The following is an 18,479-nucleotide window of genomic DNA, read 5'->3' as shown; positions in this document are numbered from 1 at the left end:
ACGGGGAAGCTCTCACTGTAACCCTCAGGTCTCCCTGACCATGAACCGAAGTAGCCCTCCGAGAACCGGAAGAGCTAGAGCGGGGCATGGCAAGGGGTATACCCCCCCTTTAATGAGGAGGTATCTAGACCGCAATGTCGCGATGGCCATGTTCCCGCACTGAGAACATGACTCATCCATGAGCGCTGCTTCAGCGTGCTGTAAGCCCAGGCACGAGAGGCAGCGATCATGACCATCAGATGGAGGCAGGAAACGACCGCATCCAGAAACGCACGAGCGGGAAGCCATCTTTAAAAAGACGCCCGTCGCTCGTGGAGCTCTTTTAGACATTTGCTCTTTTAGGAAAAAAAAGGAAACACTCTTTTAGAGAGAGCGCTGAAGCGCCCAGGGGAGGTCGCGGCGAGACTGCAGAATGGCAGCTGCAGCACGCCGAAGATGAGCAGCACTGAATGGCAACCCCCGCTTCTTCCTGTTCTTCCAAACACTCGCGGAGATTCGTCCTTAGAAGGCTCGGCTCCGAAGCGAAAAGCTGATGTGCGTTTGCACATGCTCTCCTTTTATACCCGCGCTGCGGGGCGGGGTGCGCGTGGCAAAACACGCACGCCAACTGTCATTGGCTTGTTTAGTTAACACTCGAAGGTGATTGGGCTCTCGGGCGAGATCCCAATTCGTCAGTCACGACTGACGTAACGTAGAACGTGACTGACTGAAAGGGAACGAGCGTCCTTCACTGTTTCCTCTTATTTTCCTCCTCTTGGTTTCTACACCTCCCTGCTCTCTCTTCTTCCTCCTCTTCCTCTCGGCTCAGTCGTTTGTGGGGCTGGAGCTCAAAGCCTTCTTCTAACCTCCCTCCTCCCCACCCCAGCCCTGCCACCCCACCTCTCCGGGCCTCTCGGAGGGCGTATTCGCCCAGGTAACACACTTCGGCCCGGGCGTTAGGATGCTAAAGGGATGCACGATATTATCGGACCGATATTGGAATCGGCCGATAATGGCTTTTAATGTACATATCAGCATCGGCCCGATATGAAAAATTTTGCCGATATGTCTTGCCGATAAGAGGAAATATACGTTAACTCACATGTGCTCAGGGTGTGTTAGCGGTTATATCATGTCAGCAGTACCGCCGTTCCCTATACGCAGAGTACGCAGTTTGCGTAGGGCACCAACTCCCAGGGGGGCACCATCCCAGAACGCAAAAAAAAACTAACCGTTTGTTCTATGTTAATATGAACATGTACATATACGTAAATAAAAATATAAACATGAACATATATACATAATTATAAAAAATGCGTTTAACGGTGAACGCAGTAGACAGGCAAAGCACACGTGACGCGCCATTCCCACGCCCGCCTCATGTTTGTGGCTAACTGCAAATGATCATAACTGATGGACAACTATGCCCGGGAAAAGACATCAGTAGTCCGGCACCGAGATGAGAAAAATAAAAAAAAAAGTCCAAGATGAAGCCCGTGCATCACTTTTAGGTACGTTCATAATCCTGTGAAACTTTTTTGGATGTTGACGTTAATGACGTGTTTTAATGTCGACAATAATATCACCGCCGCATCTGCCTTAATATTCTCTCAGAGTTTTCATGTTCCCTTACGAAAATTAACCATCATTTTACTACGAATAAAAAAAACAAAAAAAAAAACATGTTTTTTGATTTTTGGTTGCACCTCCTCTTCTGTTGGTAGAGCACCTCTTTTTACATTTGTTACAAATCTTGTAGCAATGGTAACCACAAATTAACCATGGTTTTGATACTTCAAATCGCTTCAAATAATAATTTACGAAGTATTCAGATAATATTTTTGTGGTAATAAAAACAGGCCTAAGCAAACAACAACCTTTAAAATGACATAAAATGTATTATATAAAAACAATGAGGCAATAATGATTGGTTAATTAATAATAATCGTATGGTTTCATTGAATAACACTGTTAAAATACATAATGTAATACAAAATAAACAATTTATGTACATTAGCCTATATATTGTTGGCTGGTAATTTCTGTTGTAACACTTACAGGAAAATCAAATCCTTTTAATATTGACCAAATATTTAATTCAAATATCCACTTAATCTTTAATGTTTGGCCACCTTTTTGCGATAGAAATGCTAGCCTCTATAATTTCTTCAACAAAAACATGTGGACATCACAACCTTTACAAAAACTAGGCTAATTCTTGGTTTTATCGAAGAGAAACTGCTTAATTTTCTTTTGTGTGATTTCTGAACGCTTGAGACTATAAAATCAATCAGACAACTGTATTAATAAAATCATAGCCATAGGCGACTGTCTAGCTACAATTGTAATTTGTAAATAATAAGGTAAGGAGTTTTAATTCCGTAGGGGGCGCTGTTGGCCTGCTTTTAATAAAATGAAAGTAAAATACACAAATAACGTTTAGAGTGTTTCTGATTAAATAAAGCAGTAATTGATGTCATAAAATCATGAGTATGTTTTGATTTAAAGGTCACAATCTATAGCTTACATGAAAAAGAAAACATGACACTTGTAAACTAAATAATTTTATATAGCCTATACTGATTTATTCATAAATGTGTAATATGTCATATTTTTTTAACAAATTATGAGCTCTGAAATATTTTCAGGATTTTTACAACTCTTTTGCTTTAGATCATCTACAAATGTTAAATCTAAAAATAAAATGTTACGGTTACTACTGCATCTTTTTGGAAAAAAAATGCAGCGATTGATATATAGTTTATTTATAGTTATTTTCAAAGCTTCAATGTACTGTCATTATAAAATAACTTCATTATTGTTTATTTAATTCTAACAAATAAGTTCTTGTTGTATAAAAATAATTTGCTTATAATTTCCACACAGGAGAGACTTGGTGTTGTTTCCAAACAAAAGGAAGTATATCAGTATCGGCATCGGATATCGGCAAAAATCCAATATCGCGCATCCCTAATGCTAACGCATAAGAGCAGGAATATTCTCCACAATTGTTTTTTTTTCATTGGTAGTCTAATAAATCAAAGTCAGTGCGTGACATTTAAAGAATTGTTTTGGGTTTAAATGGACCCGGAATGTTCCTTTTAAGGCAAAACACTACAGGCAAAACATTTTCTTTCATGCACTGGTGAATTTAGCTATTTTGCTTCTATAACATGTCTTATTTCAAACTAGAGGAAAGAAAAAATCCAAAATGCACTTAATAATAATCGTATGGTTTCATTGAATAACACTGTTAAAATACATAATGTAATACAAAATAAACAATTTATGTACATTAGCCTATATATTGTTGGCTGGTAATTTCTGTTGTAACACTTACAGGAAAATCAAATCCTTTTAATATTGACCAAATATTTAATTCAAATATCCACTTAATCTTTAATGTTTGGCCACCTTTTTGCGATAGAAATGCTAGCCTCTATAATTTCTTCAACAAAAACATGTGGACATCACAACCTTTACAAAAACTAGGCTAATTCTTGGTTTTATCGAAGAGAAACTGCTTAATTTTCTTTTGTGTGATTTCTGAACGCTTGAGACTATAAAATCAATCAGACAACTGTATTAATAAAATCATAGCCATAGGCGACTGTCTAGCTACAATTGTAATTTGTAAATAATAAGGTAAGGAGTTTTAATTCCGTAGGGGGCGCTGTTGGCCTGCTTTTAATAAAATGAAAGTAAAATACACAAATAACGTTTAGAGTGTTTCTGATTAAATAAAGCAGTAATTGATGTCATAAAATCATGAGTATGTTTTGATTTAAAGGTCACAATCTATAGCTTACATGAAAAAGAAAACATGACACTTGTAAACTAAATAATTTTATATAGCCTATACTGATTTATTCATAAATGTGTAATATGTCATATTTTTTTAACAAATTATGAGCTCTGAAATATTTTCAGGATTTTTACAACTCTTTTGCTTTAGATCATCTACAAATGTTAAATCTAAAAATAAAATGTTACGGTTACTACTGCATCTTTTTGGAAAAAAAATGCAGCGATTGATATATAGTTTATTTATAGTTATTTTCAAAGCTTCAATGTACTGTCATTATAAAATAACTTCATTATTGTTTATTTAATTCTAACAAATAAGTTCTTGTTGTATAAAAATAATTTGCTTATAATTTCCACACAGGAGAGACTTGGTGTTGTTTCCAAACAAAAGGAAGTATATCGGTATCGGCATCGGATATCGGCAAAAATCCAATATCGCGCATCCCTAATGCTAACGCATAAGAGCAGGAATATTCTCCACAATTGTTTTTTTTTCATTGGTAGTCTAATAAATCAAAGTCAGTGCGTGACATTTAAAGAATTGTTTTGGGTTTAAATGGACCCGGAATGTTCCTTTTAAGGCAAAACACTACAGGCAAAACATTTTCTTTCATGCACTGGTGAATTTAGCTATTTTGCTTCTATAACATGTCTTATTTCAAACTAGAGGAAAGAAAAAATCCAAAATGCACATTTAAGTGCTAATTTTATTAAACTTGTATTTGCGTCTGTAGATTTCAGTTGCAATACATATCTTAAAAAGTTTTCTCCTGCACTTCAGCAGCACTTACATACACCAGAATTTACAGTTTTATTCCTGTTAACATTCTGAAGGTTTTTACCGAGGGGTTTGTTCATGTATCATTCACCTGAGTTTATTATTACATTTTTATATATTTGAATCTGTAGATTTCAATTACAATACATATCTTTTAAAAAGTTTTATCCATTACTTCAGCTGCACTTACATACTCCAAAATTTACAGTTTTATTCCTATATATATTCTGAAGGTTTTTACTGAGGGGATTGCTCATATATCATTCACATAGTTTTATCATTGCATTTTTATTTACTTGCATCTGTAGATTTCAATTACAATACATATCTTTAAAAAGTTTTATCCATCACTTCAGCTGCACTTACATACTCCAATATTTACAGTTTTATTCCTATCTATATTCTGAATGTTTTTACTGAGAGGTTTGTTCATATATCATTCAGACTTATTTCTAGACTTATTTTCTTCCTAAAAACATGGTGAAAATGGATATGTTTAAAGGCTGCACATTTTTTCTCCATCTCAGCAACACTTACATACACCAAACTTAAGAGTTTTATTCTTCTCTATATTCTGAAGGTTTTTACTGAGGGGTTTGTTAATATGTCATTCACCTGGTTTTATACAACATTTTATTCATTACAAAAATTTGGCGAAAATGTATTTTTTTTTGTTTATTGACAGTATTTTCTGATTTATGGAGTGATAAAAAGAGAAATCCAAAATCTCCTCTGTAAAAATCTTTAATATGTCAACAAAATAAAATAAAATATGAACCTGGCTTTATCCAATGTTCTGGAAATGTATACAAATTAGTACAAATTTAATTAGTGCCTTATTTGCATATTTAAACATTTTAGAAAATTTGTAACGCACAACTGTCTTAATGTACTGTGAATAATCATCTGGGTAAAGTATTTTTTTTACATTGTTCACCTGTAGTGTATTGCCTGGAGAGTTTTAAAAATCCTAAAAATTTGAGCAAATGTGCAAACCTTATATTTTGGTCAAACTGCGCTCTCTTTATATTTGTCCCAGCTTGAGAGTCTGTGTCCCACATTTCTATTACTTTTGTGACGTCCTTCTTTTTCTCATCCATCTGATTTCTTTTGTTCCCGCCACTTTTTGCTTCCTGGCAAATGCAGATGTTTGTTGTGCATTAATCTGTCTGTATGAAATGTTTAAGATGTGTCACTTTGACTTTGCAGCTGAGCAGTAAATGCATTCATCACATCTGTGTGTTGTCTGTCTGCCTTGTGTTGTGTGTTAAAGTCAATGCATATGGAGTCAGGCCTCACTCCGTGTGTGTGTGTGTGTGTGTGTGTGTAGTATGCTGGAGTGCGACACTGAGAACATGAACTCAGAGGAGATCTTCAGCTCATTGAGAGGTGTAACCGAAGCCATCCAGAGCTTCAGTTTCCGCAGTCAGGAAGACATGCTCGAGCCCATCAAACGTGACGGCAAGAGGGAAGATACGGTGAGTACCTCCACCTGCAAGACTGTTTTCAAGATGCTGATCCAGTGTTAGAGTACTTGACCTAAACTGACCAAAGATCAAGAAGGTCTGCATGAAAAATATGCAGACCTTCTTCTATATTAAATAGAAGATTGAGGCCTCAAAATACTAAACATTAAAGTCTGTGTAAAGCAATATTAAATGTGTTCTGAGTTTGTCACACCACAGAAAAATGTGTTATTAACCACCCAGCCAAATTTGAATGATACAAAAAACGTAGTAAATACAATAAGCTATCAAAATCAGCGAACCACTGATGCTAATGCGCTCAAGTAAGATGAATGTATATTTCTATTAGATTATTAATTAAGATTAATATTATTTTTTCAAAAATTAACACTTTTATTCAGCAAGGGTGCATCACATTGATCACAAGTGACAGTAAAGACCTTTATAATGTTATAAAAGATTTCGGTTTCAAATAAATGCAGTTCTTTTGAACTTTCTATTCATCTGTGAATCCCGAAAAGATGAAATGCATCACGGTTTCCACAAAAATATTGTGCAGCACAACTGTTTTCAACATTGATAATAATCAGAAATGTTTCTTGAACAGCAAATCAGCATATTAGAATGATTTCTGAAGATCATGTGACACTGAAGACTGGAGTAATGATGCTGAAAATACAGCTTTGATCACAGAAATACATTACATTTTACTATATATTCACACAGAAAACAGCTATTCTAAATTGAAATAATATTTCACATTTTTACTGTATTTTTGATCAAATAAATGCAGCCTTGGTGACTTTCTGCCCTCAAACTGATTAATCTTATATAACCAGAATGGATATGAATGATGTTGCAAAGGAGTGTAGTACTTTTTCTGATATAGAAAATAGATGTTATTTTCACCAGGTTGAAGCTAAATTAGCAGGTTTCTCTTTCAGACCGGTGTGGATCCTCGTCTGTCCGCTGGTGTAATGGAGGGAGGCCGGACAGCGCTGGACAACAAGACTTCATTATTAAACACACCGTCCCCTCGATCGTGGGCTCGCGAATACAACCCATACAACTACAGCGACTCCATCAGCGCCTACGAGAAAGGAGCTCTCGCCGTGTTTGACGACGTGGAGCACATCCGAGACGGTAAATGAATAAACACATCAACGGAAGAATCACTTTATCAAGTTCACAGAAACAGGCCAGCATCTTTGGGTTTCTCTTTCAGATCATCCACAGGACTGCGGAGAAAACAAAATCCTGCATTCGAAAGGTTTTTCTGCAGGTATGAGGAGGTTTTAAACTGTTTGAAGAGGGCAAAAGTCAACTTCTGTAAATAAACATCTCCATAGATAAGTGTTATTTTAGCATCACTGATATACTCTTATAGAGTTTGTTAATATTTTGAAGTACATTTTCTTTTTTAATTTTTGTTTAATTTGTAGTAATTTTGTGTTTTAAATATTACTATTTAGGTTATATTTATTTATTATTTTTTGTTTGAATTTTAATTTTAGTTTAGTATTTTTATTAATTTTGTTGTGCTGTTTTTATGATTATTTTTGTTTTAAATATTACTATTTAGGTTATATTTATTTATTTATTATTTTCTGTTTTCATTTTAGTTTAAAGTTTAGCATTTTTTTCATGTTATATTTATTAGTTTATTTTTTATTTTTTAATATTACTATTTAAGTTTTATATTGTTTTTACTATTGTTTGCTTTTAATTTTTGTTTATTAGTTTTTCTGTTTTAAATATTGGTATTTAGGTTTAATTAATCCATTTATTTATTTAGTATTTTCTGTTTTCATTTTAGTTTAAAGTTTAGTATTTTTGTCATGTTATTTTATTAGTTTTTGTGTTTTAAATATTACTATGTAGGTTTAATTTATTTGAAGTATTCATGATGTTGCTGTCTCTGATTGGTCAGGACCCAGGCAGCACCTGGAGATGATTGGTGAGCTGCTGAAGGAGCTGTCCAATCACAGCGAGCGTGTGGAGGAGAGGCGGGCTGCTCTGCTGGAGCTGCTGAAGGTCACGCGTGACGACAGTCTGGCTGTGTGGGAGGAGCATTTCAAAACCATGCTGCTGCTGCTGCTGGAGACGCTGGGAGACAGAGACGTGAGAGACGCACTCGACTTCATCACATAGAAAATATGCTAATAGTCAGAAATCTAACAGCACAGATGCAGCTAAAGAACGTGATGATGGTTGTGTCCGCAGCACACTATCCGAGCACTGGCGCTGCGCGTCCTGAAGGAGATCATGCGCAGCCAACCGGCACGCTTCAAGAACTACGCAGAACTCACCATCATGAAAACCCTGGAGGCCCATAAAGACTGTCACAAAGAGGTGAGCCAGACTCTCTCTAAAACAGCACTTCTGCACCAGAGGGCCTCAAAATAAGACAAAACAAGCATTAAAATGACTACAAGTCCAGATATTTCTTGTTTTAATTCCCCCCCTCAGTAACTGTTTTTGTAGGGCTGTGTAAAAAATATCGATATCTCGATATTAATCGATTCTCATTTTTACGGAACGATATTGAGTCTTAAATCCCGAGAATCGATTAGTCTAGCCTGTGTTCAGTTAATGGACGGAATGTTGCCTTTAACGGAACGTCCCATCCAATATATAGCAATAAGCATTGTGCTTTGGTACTTTTAATATGAAACAAAGTCTCAGATTTCAAATTCTCTCCATTGCATTGTAGTATTCAAACAATAAATGCCGTTTTGGCGCCGTTTAATGTGGAGTGACAGATCGCTGTAGTGCCTCAGATCAATAGCAGCGCATAGCACATGTGAACTAATCATCTCCTCCGCTTTAATACTAGTTATAGCACAAAATAAACATGACTAAACATCCGAAGGTAAGTTCAAAGAAAGAGTACAACTTTACAAGCCGTATCCTGTCTCATGTAATCGCTCAATCTGTGTTTCAGCCGCGCAAAGACATCAATATAACGGCTTGTAAACAATGTCACGTCACATTTACCTCAGAAAAACATATTCGGTGACCATAAACTCATTAGTCAGATAGAAAAATAAACTGTAGAGAGGGGCATTTTGCTAAATATGTGCACCATATAACAAATTCATTATAAATTTTACTGTTCTTCAATGTTTAATTTATGTTTGAGTAAATCCAAGTTTTTATGACAGCTACCATTATGTTTATATTTAAACAAACAAATTGAAATAGAAATATTTTGTAATTTTAAAATTTAAAAATTACATAAAATTTTTAATTTGTGACTTTATTATTTTAAAAACTTCATTAAGTGAAATTTTAACAAATCAGTCAATTGTAACCTTCAGTATTATAGTAATGCAGTACCAACTGGCTCTCATGTATATTTTACAGCATTAGTTGAGAGATTTTTTTTCCTTGAGAAAATTTGGCATGTACTGTACCTGATATATATCCAAAATAATCAATATTGAATCGAATCGCAAGCTTGTGAATGAGAATCGAATCGTGAAATTTGTGTCTAAACCCAGCCCTGTGTTTTGAACCAGGATATATGAAATATGAGGAAGCCTATTATAGTTAACAGACTAAACAGAAATAAAATTAATATATATATATTTTTTATTTCAGCTAACTGCCAAGTCATTTAATTTCTCGTTTTTGTAAGTTTAAATACTAAATAAACTAAAACTAAAAACTACATTTGAAAAGAGCAAATATGAGTAAGAATGACAAAAACACAATTAAAATTACTTAAAATGTAACTAAAAAATAAAACCTAATTCAAAAATGAACAAACCTATAATAATATATCAATAGTATATCAGTCCATGAGCACACACACACACACACACACACACACACATTATATATATATATATACACAATAAAATGACTAAAACGTTAATTAAAATTAAATTAAATAAAAAAAAAATTATTCAAATTAAAATGAAATGATTCAAACTATTGACAAAATCTATAATAGTTCACTGGATAAAAAGAATGGGACACCTGAAGATTATTCTGCTCTTACCTGAAATTTAATTGTTTTCATTTTAATTATTTTACTAATGTTAATAAATGGCAGTGTTATTTTAGTATCACTGACTAGTTTTGAATACCAGTTTGAATAATGTTTTATTTTTTTAATTATTTTAATTTGAAAGTTTTAGTCATTTTGTTGTGTGTTTTGTCATTTTTTTATTAGTTTTTTTTAATATGTCTGTATAATTACAATCATTTTTATTTCAAACATTTTTTTTGTGATTTTATTTTTTGTTAACTATAATAACCCTGATATTTTCTATAAATAAAAGATTTGGAAACAAAAATTTGTATTTATGGAAACAAGTCTACATGGGGTCCTTGAAATATTGCTGTGGACAGTGCGGGACCTTCAAGTCAAAATAGTTGAGAAGCGCTGCTCTAAAATCCATAATTTTATTGCGTGCAGAGGAAGTAGCGTCTCTTCTGTGCTGTTTGTCTGACGGTCGTGTCTCGTGTCTCCACAGGTGGTGCGGGCCGCAGAAGAAACGGCGTCCACGCTGGCCGGATCCATCCACTCGGAGCAGTGCATCAAAGTCCTGTGTCCCATCATCCAGACGGCCGACTATCCCATCAACCTCGCCGCTATTAAAATGCAGACCAAAGTAATCGAGCGCATTCCCCAGGATTCCCTGATTCAGCTCCTGCCCGACATCATCCCGGGACTCTTACAGGTACACACACTCACACACACACACTCTCGCGCGCACACACACACACGCACAATCACACACGCATGCACACACGCTCACTTGCTCGCTCGCACACACACTCACTCACACACACACACTCACTCACTCTCACTCACTCACTCACACACACACACACACACACACACACACACACACACATACACACACACACACTTACACACACACACTCACTCACTCACTCACTCACACTCTCACGCTCGCTCGCACACTCACTCACTCACTCACACACACACACACTTACACACACACACTCTCACACACAATCACTCACACACTCTCTCTCACACACACACACACACCTGTCAGCTGTATTGTATGAAGCTCTATAGAAATAAAGGTGACTTGACTTGTGTGTGTTTCAGGGTTATGATAACACAGAGAGCAGCGTACGCAAGGCCAGTGTGTTTTGTTTGGTGGCTATTTATTCTGTCATCGGTGAAGATCTGAAGCCTCATCTACAGCTGCTGACTGGCAGCAAGGTCAGATATTACCCATATATATATTGATAGATAGATAGATAGATGTAAGGTTTGATGCTCCTAACAACACATCAATTTTAATAGATTTAAATATTTTTAGTCTATTTATAATGAACATTCTGTCCATTACTTCAGTGAACTTTGAGTGATAGCTTGTTGCAGTGCATTCTGGGATTCCCTTCACTGCAAAAGATACACTACTATTCCAAAGTTTGGAATAATTCAGATTTTTTAAATATTTCTGAAAGAAGTCTCTTCTGCTTAGCAAGCCAGCATTTATTTGATCAAAAATACAATAAAATTTGTGAAATATTATTAGAATTAAGAAAATGTGTTTTCTATGTGAATATCTGTTAGAATATAATATATTTCTGTGATGCAGCGCTACATTTTCAGCATCATTACATCATTAGTCTTCAGTGTCACATGATTCTTTAGAAATCATTATAATATGCTGATTCACTGCTCAAGAAACGTTTCTGATTATTATTTATCAATGTTGAAAACTGCCCAATATTTTTGTGGAAACCGTGATACATTTAATATTTTCCGGATTCACAGATTAATAGAAAGTTCAAAATAACAGCATTTATTTAAAAATAGAAATCTTTTGTAACATTATTAATGTCTTTTGACCAATTTAATGCGTCCTTGATGAATAAAAGCATTAATTTCTTTCAAAATATAAGCAACTTACTGACTTTAAACTTTTAATGGTAGTGTATATGTGATGTTGCCTTTTTTTAACCTAAAAATGAGATCTCTTAGAATGCAGCATAATGTTCCAGTGTTATTTTAGTATTATTAATATACTATAAAAGTTTTGTGAATGTTTTGAATGGATTTTATTTTTATATTTTCTGTTTTTATTTTGATTTTAGTATTTTTGTTGTGGTTTTTTAAAATGTCTGTATTGTTTTTATTAAGTTTGAGTTATTTTAGTAATTCAACTTAAACAAAAAAAAAAGGCTTTGATGGTAAGAACAATGAATTTTAGCGCATATTTAGTTCGAAATCCAAATCTCGCATTCCAGCTCCACACTAACATGGAGATTTATGATAAATGTGTCTCCTTTTGTGATTTAAGGACCATATTGATGCTTTTTGTATTCAAAATATATAATTTGATAATCTTGAGATATAAATAATCCAGTGAGAAAGTATTAGAATCGTCGTCAGTGTTCATTTAGAAATGATCCAAAACAAAACTGAATCATTAAATTAAAGATTCACTTACAAACACACTCAATTTAGGATATCAATCAATGTATCAATCAATTCTAAACTTTTTAGAGCGATAATTGTAACTAAAAAGAATCCAAATTTGGATTTTTACTAGTCAAATTGCTGTTTTAACCCAGTTGTTGAGGTTTGTGCCGTTTAAAGTGCTCAGTTAGTCTTTTTGTACCCAGTTTTTAAATCTTGGTGCTTAAATGAATCACTCTGTGCTTTTGCTGGACGTTTAACTTCAGACTTCATTCGTTTTTCCTTTTAAAGGCCTTACACCAGTTAATGAAGAGAGAGTCACATTATTCACTCTTGGTAGAAATCCCAAAGAGCATTCCACACAAAAAAAGGTGTTTTTGTGGAGTTGAATCATTTACAATCCCTCTAGTATAACGATTCATTTAGTAAAAAAGAGGGTATATTTTAGACGTCTCTTATTTAGGAGATTTCTGGACTCTGCATGCATGCAATCGATTCACACAGAGCTGAAGAACTGATTCGGTGTCTTTCACTACACAAGCGTCACTACTGTTCACTTCATTATATGTGAAGCTAAGAGAATCGAATATAAGGAAATACTTTATAGTGCACTACATCCAGACAATTTGGATTTTTACTAGTCAAATTGCTGTTTTAACCCAGTTGTTGAGGTTTGTGCCGTTTAAAGTGCTCAGTTAGTCTTTTTGTACCCAGTTTTTAAATCTTGGTGCTTAAATGAATCACTCTGTGCTTTTGCTGGACGTTTAACTTCAGACTTCATTCGTTTTTCCTTTTAAAGGCCTTACACCAGTTAATGAAGAGAGAGTCACATTATTCACTCTTGGTAGAAATCCCAAAGAGCATTCCACACAAAAAAAGGTGTTTTTGTGGAGTTGAATCATTTACAATCCCTCTAGTAATGATTCATTTAGAATAAAAAAGAGGGTATATTTTAGACGTCTCTTATTTAGGAGATTTCTGGACTCTGCATGCATGCAATCGATTCACACAGAGCTGAAGAACTGATTCGGTGTCTTTCACTACACAAGCGTCACTACTGTTCACTTCATTATATGTGAAGCTAAGAGAATCGAATATAAGGAAATACTTTATAGTGCACTACATCCAGACCTGCTTGAATCTTTCATTCAGTTTGATAAGAGCAGCTCAGATCAGTGAGTAAATCATTAGTTAACTGGATAAATTTGGTTCACTCTTGGTAGAAATCCCAAAGAACATTCCACACAAAAAAAAAGGTGTTTTTGTGGAGTTGAATCATTTACAATCCTTCTAGTAACGATTCATTTAGAATAAAAAAGAGGGTATATTTTAGACGTCTCTTATTTAGGAGATTTCTGGACTCTGCATGCATGCAATCGATTCACATATCTTGAATATGTTAACATATCAATATCCTTGAATAATTTACTTTTGCATTTTTTGCAAATTTGAAATGGAGAATTTGATCTTAAGTATGTTAAATGATCAATGCCTTTGGGTGTTGCACAAAGCTCAATTTGAGAATTGGATCTGAAATATGTTTGATTGTCATGAAAATAATGTCACAATGCCAAAAAATCTGGTCCTGAAACAGAAGTAACATTTTTCCGGTTGAATATGACCTGAATGTGTTAAAAGGCTTTGTGAGACTCTCAGAAAGTCTCTCTGTGGCTCTGCTTCTCTCTGTCCGTCCGGCTGAAGGTCACGGGTGTCAGTAATGAGATGCTCTTTCATCTGTCAATCTGATGTCTGAAGACTCGCTGGACTTTCACAAGTTTCAGTCTTTGTAGTCGTTACTGCACCGTCATTCTGTCCTTTGCTGCTTTTCTATTTTGATATGTACTTTTAATGGATTTATTGTTTTATAAGAGGTGACATTAAATCCATTATTAACTTTTGGTACAACTTATATATGGAGATTTATTAACTTTTTAAGATACTCTCACTTCTGTGTCCCACCAGCAGGTGGCGATAAAACAAAGCTGAAGCTCTTGAAGGAAGACTAGCATACTGCACACTGCACACTGCATACTGAGCGTGCATGACTTTTCATTTGGGTTTAACCGATGAGGTTTTTAAAATCATTTATAGGGATTTCGAGAGACAGAGTTTTATGTAATTCCACTGAAAAAAATATTTACTGTTAAATAATTTCACTGCTAGTGAAAATTCACAAATAATTACAAAGAAATGGCAAGTGACATTTCATTAAATGTGAGATTTTGAAGTAGAAATACAGTGTTTTATAGAAAGAAATAGCATTTTCTTGCAAAACTTTTTTTTTTTACAGTGTACACATTTTTACTCCATATAATATTCTGTTTCTAATTTTTTCATTTCCATTATTTTTTCCATGAGTTATAGTTTTACATGAACGTGGGAACCCTGTATACTGCATACTGTTTACTATGTTTAAGTATGTGAAGCAGCTGTAGCCATGTCGTTTTACATATTTCAAACTATCTTTTTTTAATTGCAAAGAAGAATCAGCACTGCATTTGAAATACATAAAGCATAAAAGATAAGAAGAAAAAGTACAAAGAGGTAAACAAAGGAGACCTCTGAAAGAAAGGTAAGATCAAAATTTGTTATCCTTTCTATTATTTATGGGTTTAAGAGATTTTACAGTGTAGGAAGTTTCAGCAATAAAGACATCAAATCTAGGCAAGGTGTTGAAAAATGTGTTCATATTTTCAATGCAAAACAAATAAATTAATTTCGTTGGCGTCACATGACGTCATCAGGTCGCGCATACATTTTAATTCACCAAGTGGCGTGCAATTATCTTAAAAATAGGTTTGTAATCTAAATTTGTAGATGAAACGGTCTTAGCTTTTCTATGAGTCAAACAAGAAATCATTGTGGCACACAGTGTCTGACTCATTGCATATTGCAAAAACTGTGATGCAAGTCTCAGCTTTCAAATGTTGTCATTTTTTAAGAAATACAAACAACCATTTTGTGGCTCTTTAATGTGTCGAGACGGATCGCTGTAGTGCCTCAGTTCAAGCGGCACGTGAACTTTACTAGTTATAGCATGAAATAAACATGAGTGAACATCTGGGGCCCGTTTCAAGAAGGAGGTTCAACCAACTCTGAGTTGACTTACCCTGAGATGGGTGAGTTTTCGGGTTCAGCTGAATTGAGATAGTTCAATCCACTCGGAGTAGGTTGACTGAGTTTAGTCAAAGTCCCTTTAAGGCAAGTCATGTCAAGCTTAAGATTAAATTTCATATTTAAAATCACCAATGAAATCTGACAACAACTGTCTCATACATGTGGTTTCTTTTGCTGAAATAGCGTTAAGAAAAGCTTATTTTTCAAGCTAGACCAGCCAGTGCGCATGCACAGTCCTAAGCGCACTTCTCAGAACTGACTGTTTCTATAGCAACCGGACTTCAGTGACCAGGACTTTACCGATTAGCTATTGGCTCATTTACTCAGAAGGCGGAGCTTTCTTCAATAGAGCTGCCATATTGAGTGTTGCATTTCCCCCCATTCAAAACTATACGAGTGACACGTCTTGTGTATACTATAGTCTTTGGTTTAATGCGTGCAACAAGACTATGAAAAGCCATGATCAATGGAGCTCTGAAATTATGATTCACCATGGCAACAGCACCCCACAAAAAGATGTCTGCATACTTCCGAGTCAATACTTAACTTTAATTCTTAATCACTGTTATACTATCAGAGGTGAAAACTGGCAGAACGGTAAGTTGTTAAATTAACATTCATTCATCAAAAAAAAAAAACGAATTTAAGTGTATTTTTCTTGTTTTGCAAATGATCTGGGGTAAGAAAAATAATCTTGTTTCCTTTTGCATTAAGATTGTTCTTTCTTTGCTTTTTTATTAACAATGTTCTCCAAACTGCTGCAGTAGTCCTTAGTCTCTTGAAGAAAATGAAAATTGAAAATGAAATTTGGCTTGGATCCTGACCATTTCTTCTTATGTATGTGAAATTTTCCCAAAATAATAAAAAGCTGTACAAATAAAGTAAAATTATTATTATTACTTTCACTGGAATAATACATACATATATCAAAATTATTTAACTTGAATATAATATTTGTTTTCCTTCTAATGAAATTTTCCATATCCACCCAGAAAATCCTTGTGTAAACACAATTACAAAACAGATGGACAATACTATAGACTCCTTCAAAAATCACAGGAATAATCAATATCCAAATTAAATCTCTCTAACACACTTTTAGCTGGATACATACCTTGTAAAATTTTAAATGTAACCTCTTTTACTTTATTATTTAAACAGTATATTTCACAAATATGCCAAGCTTTATTCCAATTTATATTTCTAAACACATTGGCCCACAATAAGCTTTTATAAGTAGCTGTATCACCTGTTATAATATTCCTAATATATTTATTAGTACAGCTTTGTTTAGGAATATCAATGCTTCCTAGAAACATGCTGTCTTTAACATATATTGCCTCAGAAGTATCACTTCCACAAGCTCAAGCTTCAGAAAGGCTGGGCATGGAGGAGAAACAATAATCTACAGTATGTGGAAAATAATGTGTTTTTTGAACCTTAAACCGCATAAACATATTGCAGTACACCAAATACACAACATAAGGTTCTTTTTAGCATCATATGACCCCTTTAAAGTTCAGAGAGCATACAGAAATAACGATGAGGAGGGAAGGTGAATGATTGCTTTAATGCTCATTTGAGATTTCATCTTTCCAGGCTGCGTCCTAAATCCTTGTTTGAGGTTCCCCGTGCGGTACACATGTAATTGTTTATTCGGAGACGCGAGTCCCGGCAAGGATTAAACCCGGCGGCGGGCGCTCATTAGCGGCCGCTTCTCTCCGCGGTGGCCGCGTCTCATCTCCACTGCGCTTTTTCCTCATCAACATTCACCCAGCCGGAGAAAATTAATTCTATTAAAGGACTCAATTCCCTCCGCCAGACCTCACTGTTTAAACATCTTTTTAGTGCATGATTAGAGCATATTTCCCAAACCTGGCTGGGAGTGGCGGCTGGGTCGGGGAGGTCGAGCGAATGAAAGAGGACGACTTCATTGTGCGATGACTGGACCATAAATCATCGGCCGTTTTCTATAAATCACGGCAGATGGCAGGGAGCGAGCGCGGGCTCGTGGGAGTCCACCGGTCCCGGTGCATGCAGGGAAGCGCGGACCGCGGCAGCCGAACGGGTCACCGAGAGCGCACGCGCGCGGATGGAACGGGCCGCGCCGAGGGGGCTCGCGGTGATGAGATGCAGACCTGGAGGTCCGAGAGACCCACCTCTCCATACTGGCCTGCGTTTAACACGTCTAATCGGCCTGATTAATATGTATGCGCGCCTCGGCTCCCTCGGCCCATGTGAGGCCTGTCAGTCTGACATTCGGTGTCTCGTGTTCAGGGATTCCGTTCTGTCATCCATTCTGATTATGAAGATGTAATTGAGCATTCTATGACATTTAATGCAGTGCTGGAGAAAGACCGACTCCAATCAGCCCAATGTCATTATCTCAACACAAGCAGACTTTCGCAGCACAATAATCAGGCCAGAAACGTTATTACTGCGGTCTGACACAGTATGCATTTTTCAAAATTGTATTGGAACAACTATTGGAATTTATAATAATTAATATTTTATGCATTTAGCAGACGCTTTTATCCAATAATCCAATAAGCAGACGCTTTTATATTTATTACTTACAGTGCATTCAGGTTATACGTTTATGTAAATGTTATGCCAAAACATTTTTAAAGTGATGTTTATGTAACGTTCTTACAACTTTATTCATATTTGATATATACGTTCTCATAACGTTGAGAGAAAACGTTCTTATAACATGCCTGATGAACGTTCCCACAATGAGAGAAAATGTTTTTAGAATGTTCAAAAATAAATGTTCAAACAGCGTTACATTTTCAGTGAATATAAAGTTAGCAGAATGTTGTAAGGAACGTTTTGTAACCTTTAAATAACTTGGACATGTTAGTGTTTTAGAAACATTTCAAAACAATGTTCCCACGAGGTTTTTATCTTCTCTTGT

At 35.3% G+C, this 18,479-nt stretch overlaps 1 protein-coding gene across 1 annotated transcript in view; it reads left to right on the top strand.

Moving 5' to 3' along the window:
- Nucleotides 1–17,767, top strand: part of LOC107558357 (CLIP-associating protein 1-like) — an 81,556-nt gene extending 63,789 nt beyond the window's left edge. Inside the window, exons 30-38 of the mRNA XM_016242017.1 lie at nucleotides 809–913; nucleotides 5,895–6,042; nucleotides 6,975–7,173; nucleotides 7,256–7,312; nucleotides 7,961–8,151; nucleotides 8,254–8,382; nucleotides 10,515–10,721; nucleotides 11,123–11,239; nucleotides 17,549–17,767. Coding sequence (XP_016097503.1) covers nucleotides 809–913; nucleotides 5,895–6,042; nucleotides 6,975–7,173; nucleotides 7,256–7,312; nucleotides 7,961–8,151; nucleotides 8,254–8,382; nucleotides 10,515–10,721; nucleotides 11,123–11,239; nucleotides 17,549–17,767 — 1,372 coding nt within the window. The remainder of the gene's footprint in view (nucleotides 1–808; nucleotides 914–5,894; nucleotides 6,043–6,974; nucleotides 7,174–7,255; nucleotides 7,313–7,960; nucleotides 8,152–8,253; nucleotides 8,383–10,514; nucleotides 10,722–11,122; nucleotides 11,240–17,548) is intronic.
- Nucleotides 17,768–18,479: the final 712 nt, after the last annotated feature.

This window comes from Sinocyclocheilus grahami, unplaced genomic scaffold (genome assembly GCF_001515645.1).
Source record: "Sinocyclocheilus grahami isolate Dianchi unplaced genomic scaffold, SAMN03320097.WGS_v1.1 scaffold643.1, whole genome shotgun sequence".
Classification (NCBI taxonomy): Eukaryota; Metazoa; Chordata; class Actinopteri; order Cypriniformes; family Cyprinidae; genus Sinocyclocheilus; species Sinocyclocheilus grahami.
The sequence above is the reverse complement of the archived record's forward strand: the minus strand, read 5'-3'. Positions and strand labels throughout refer to the sequence as shown.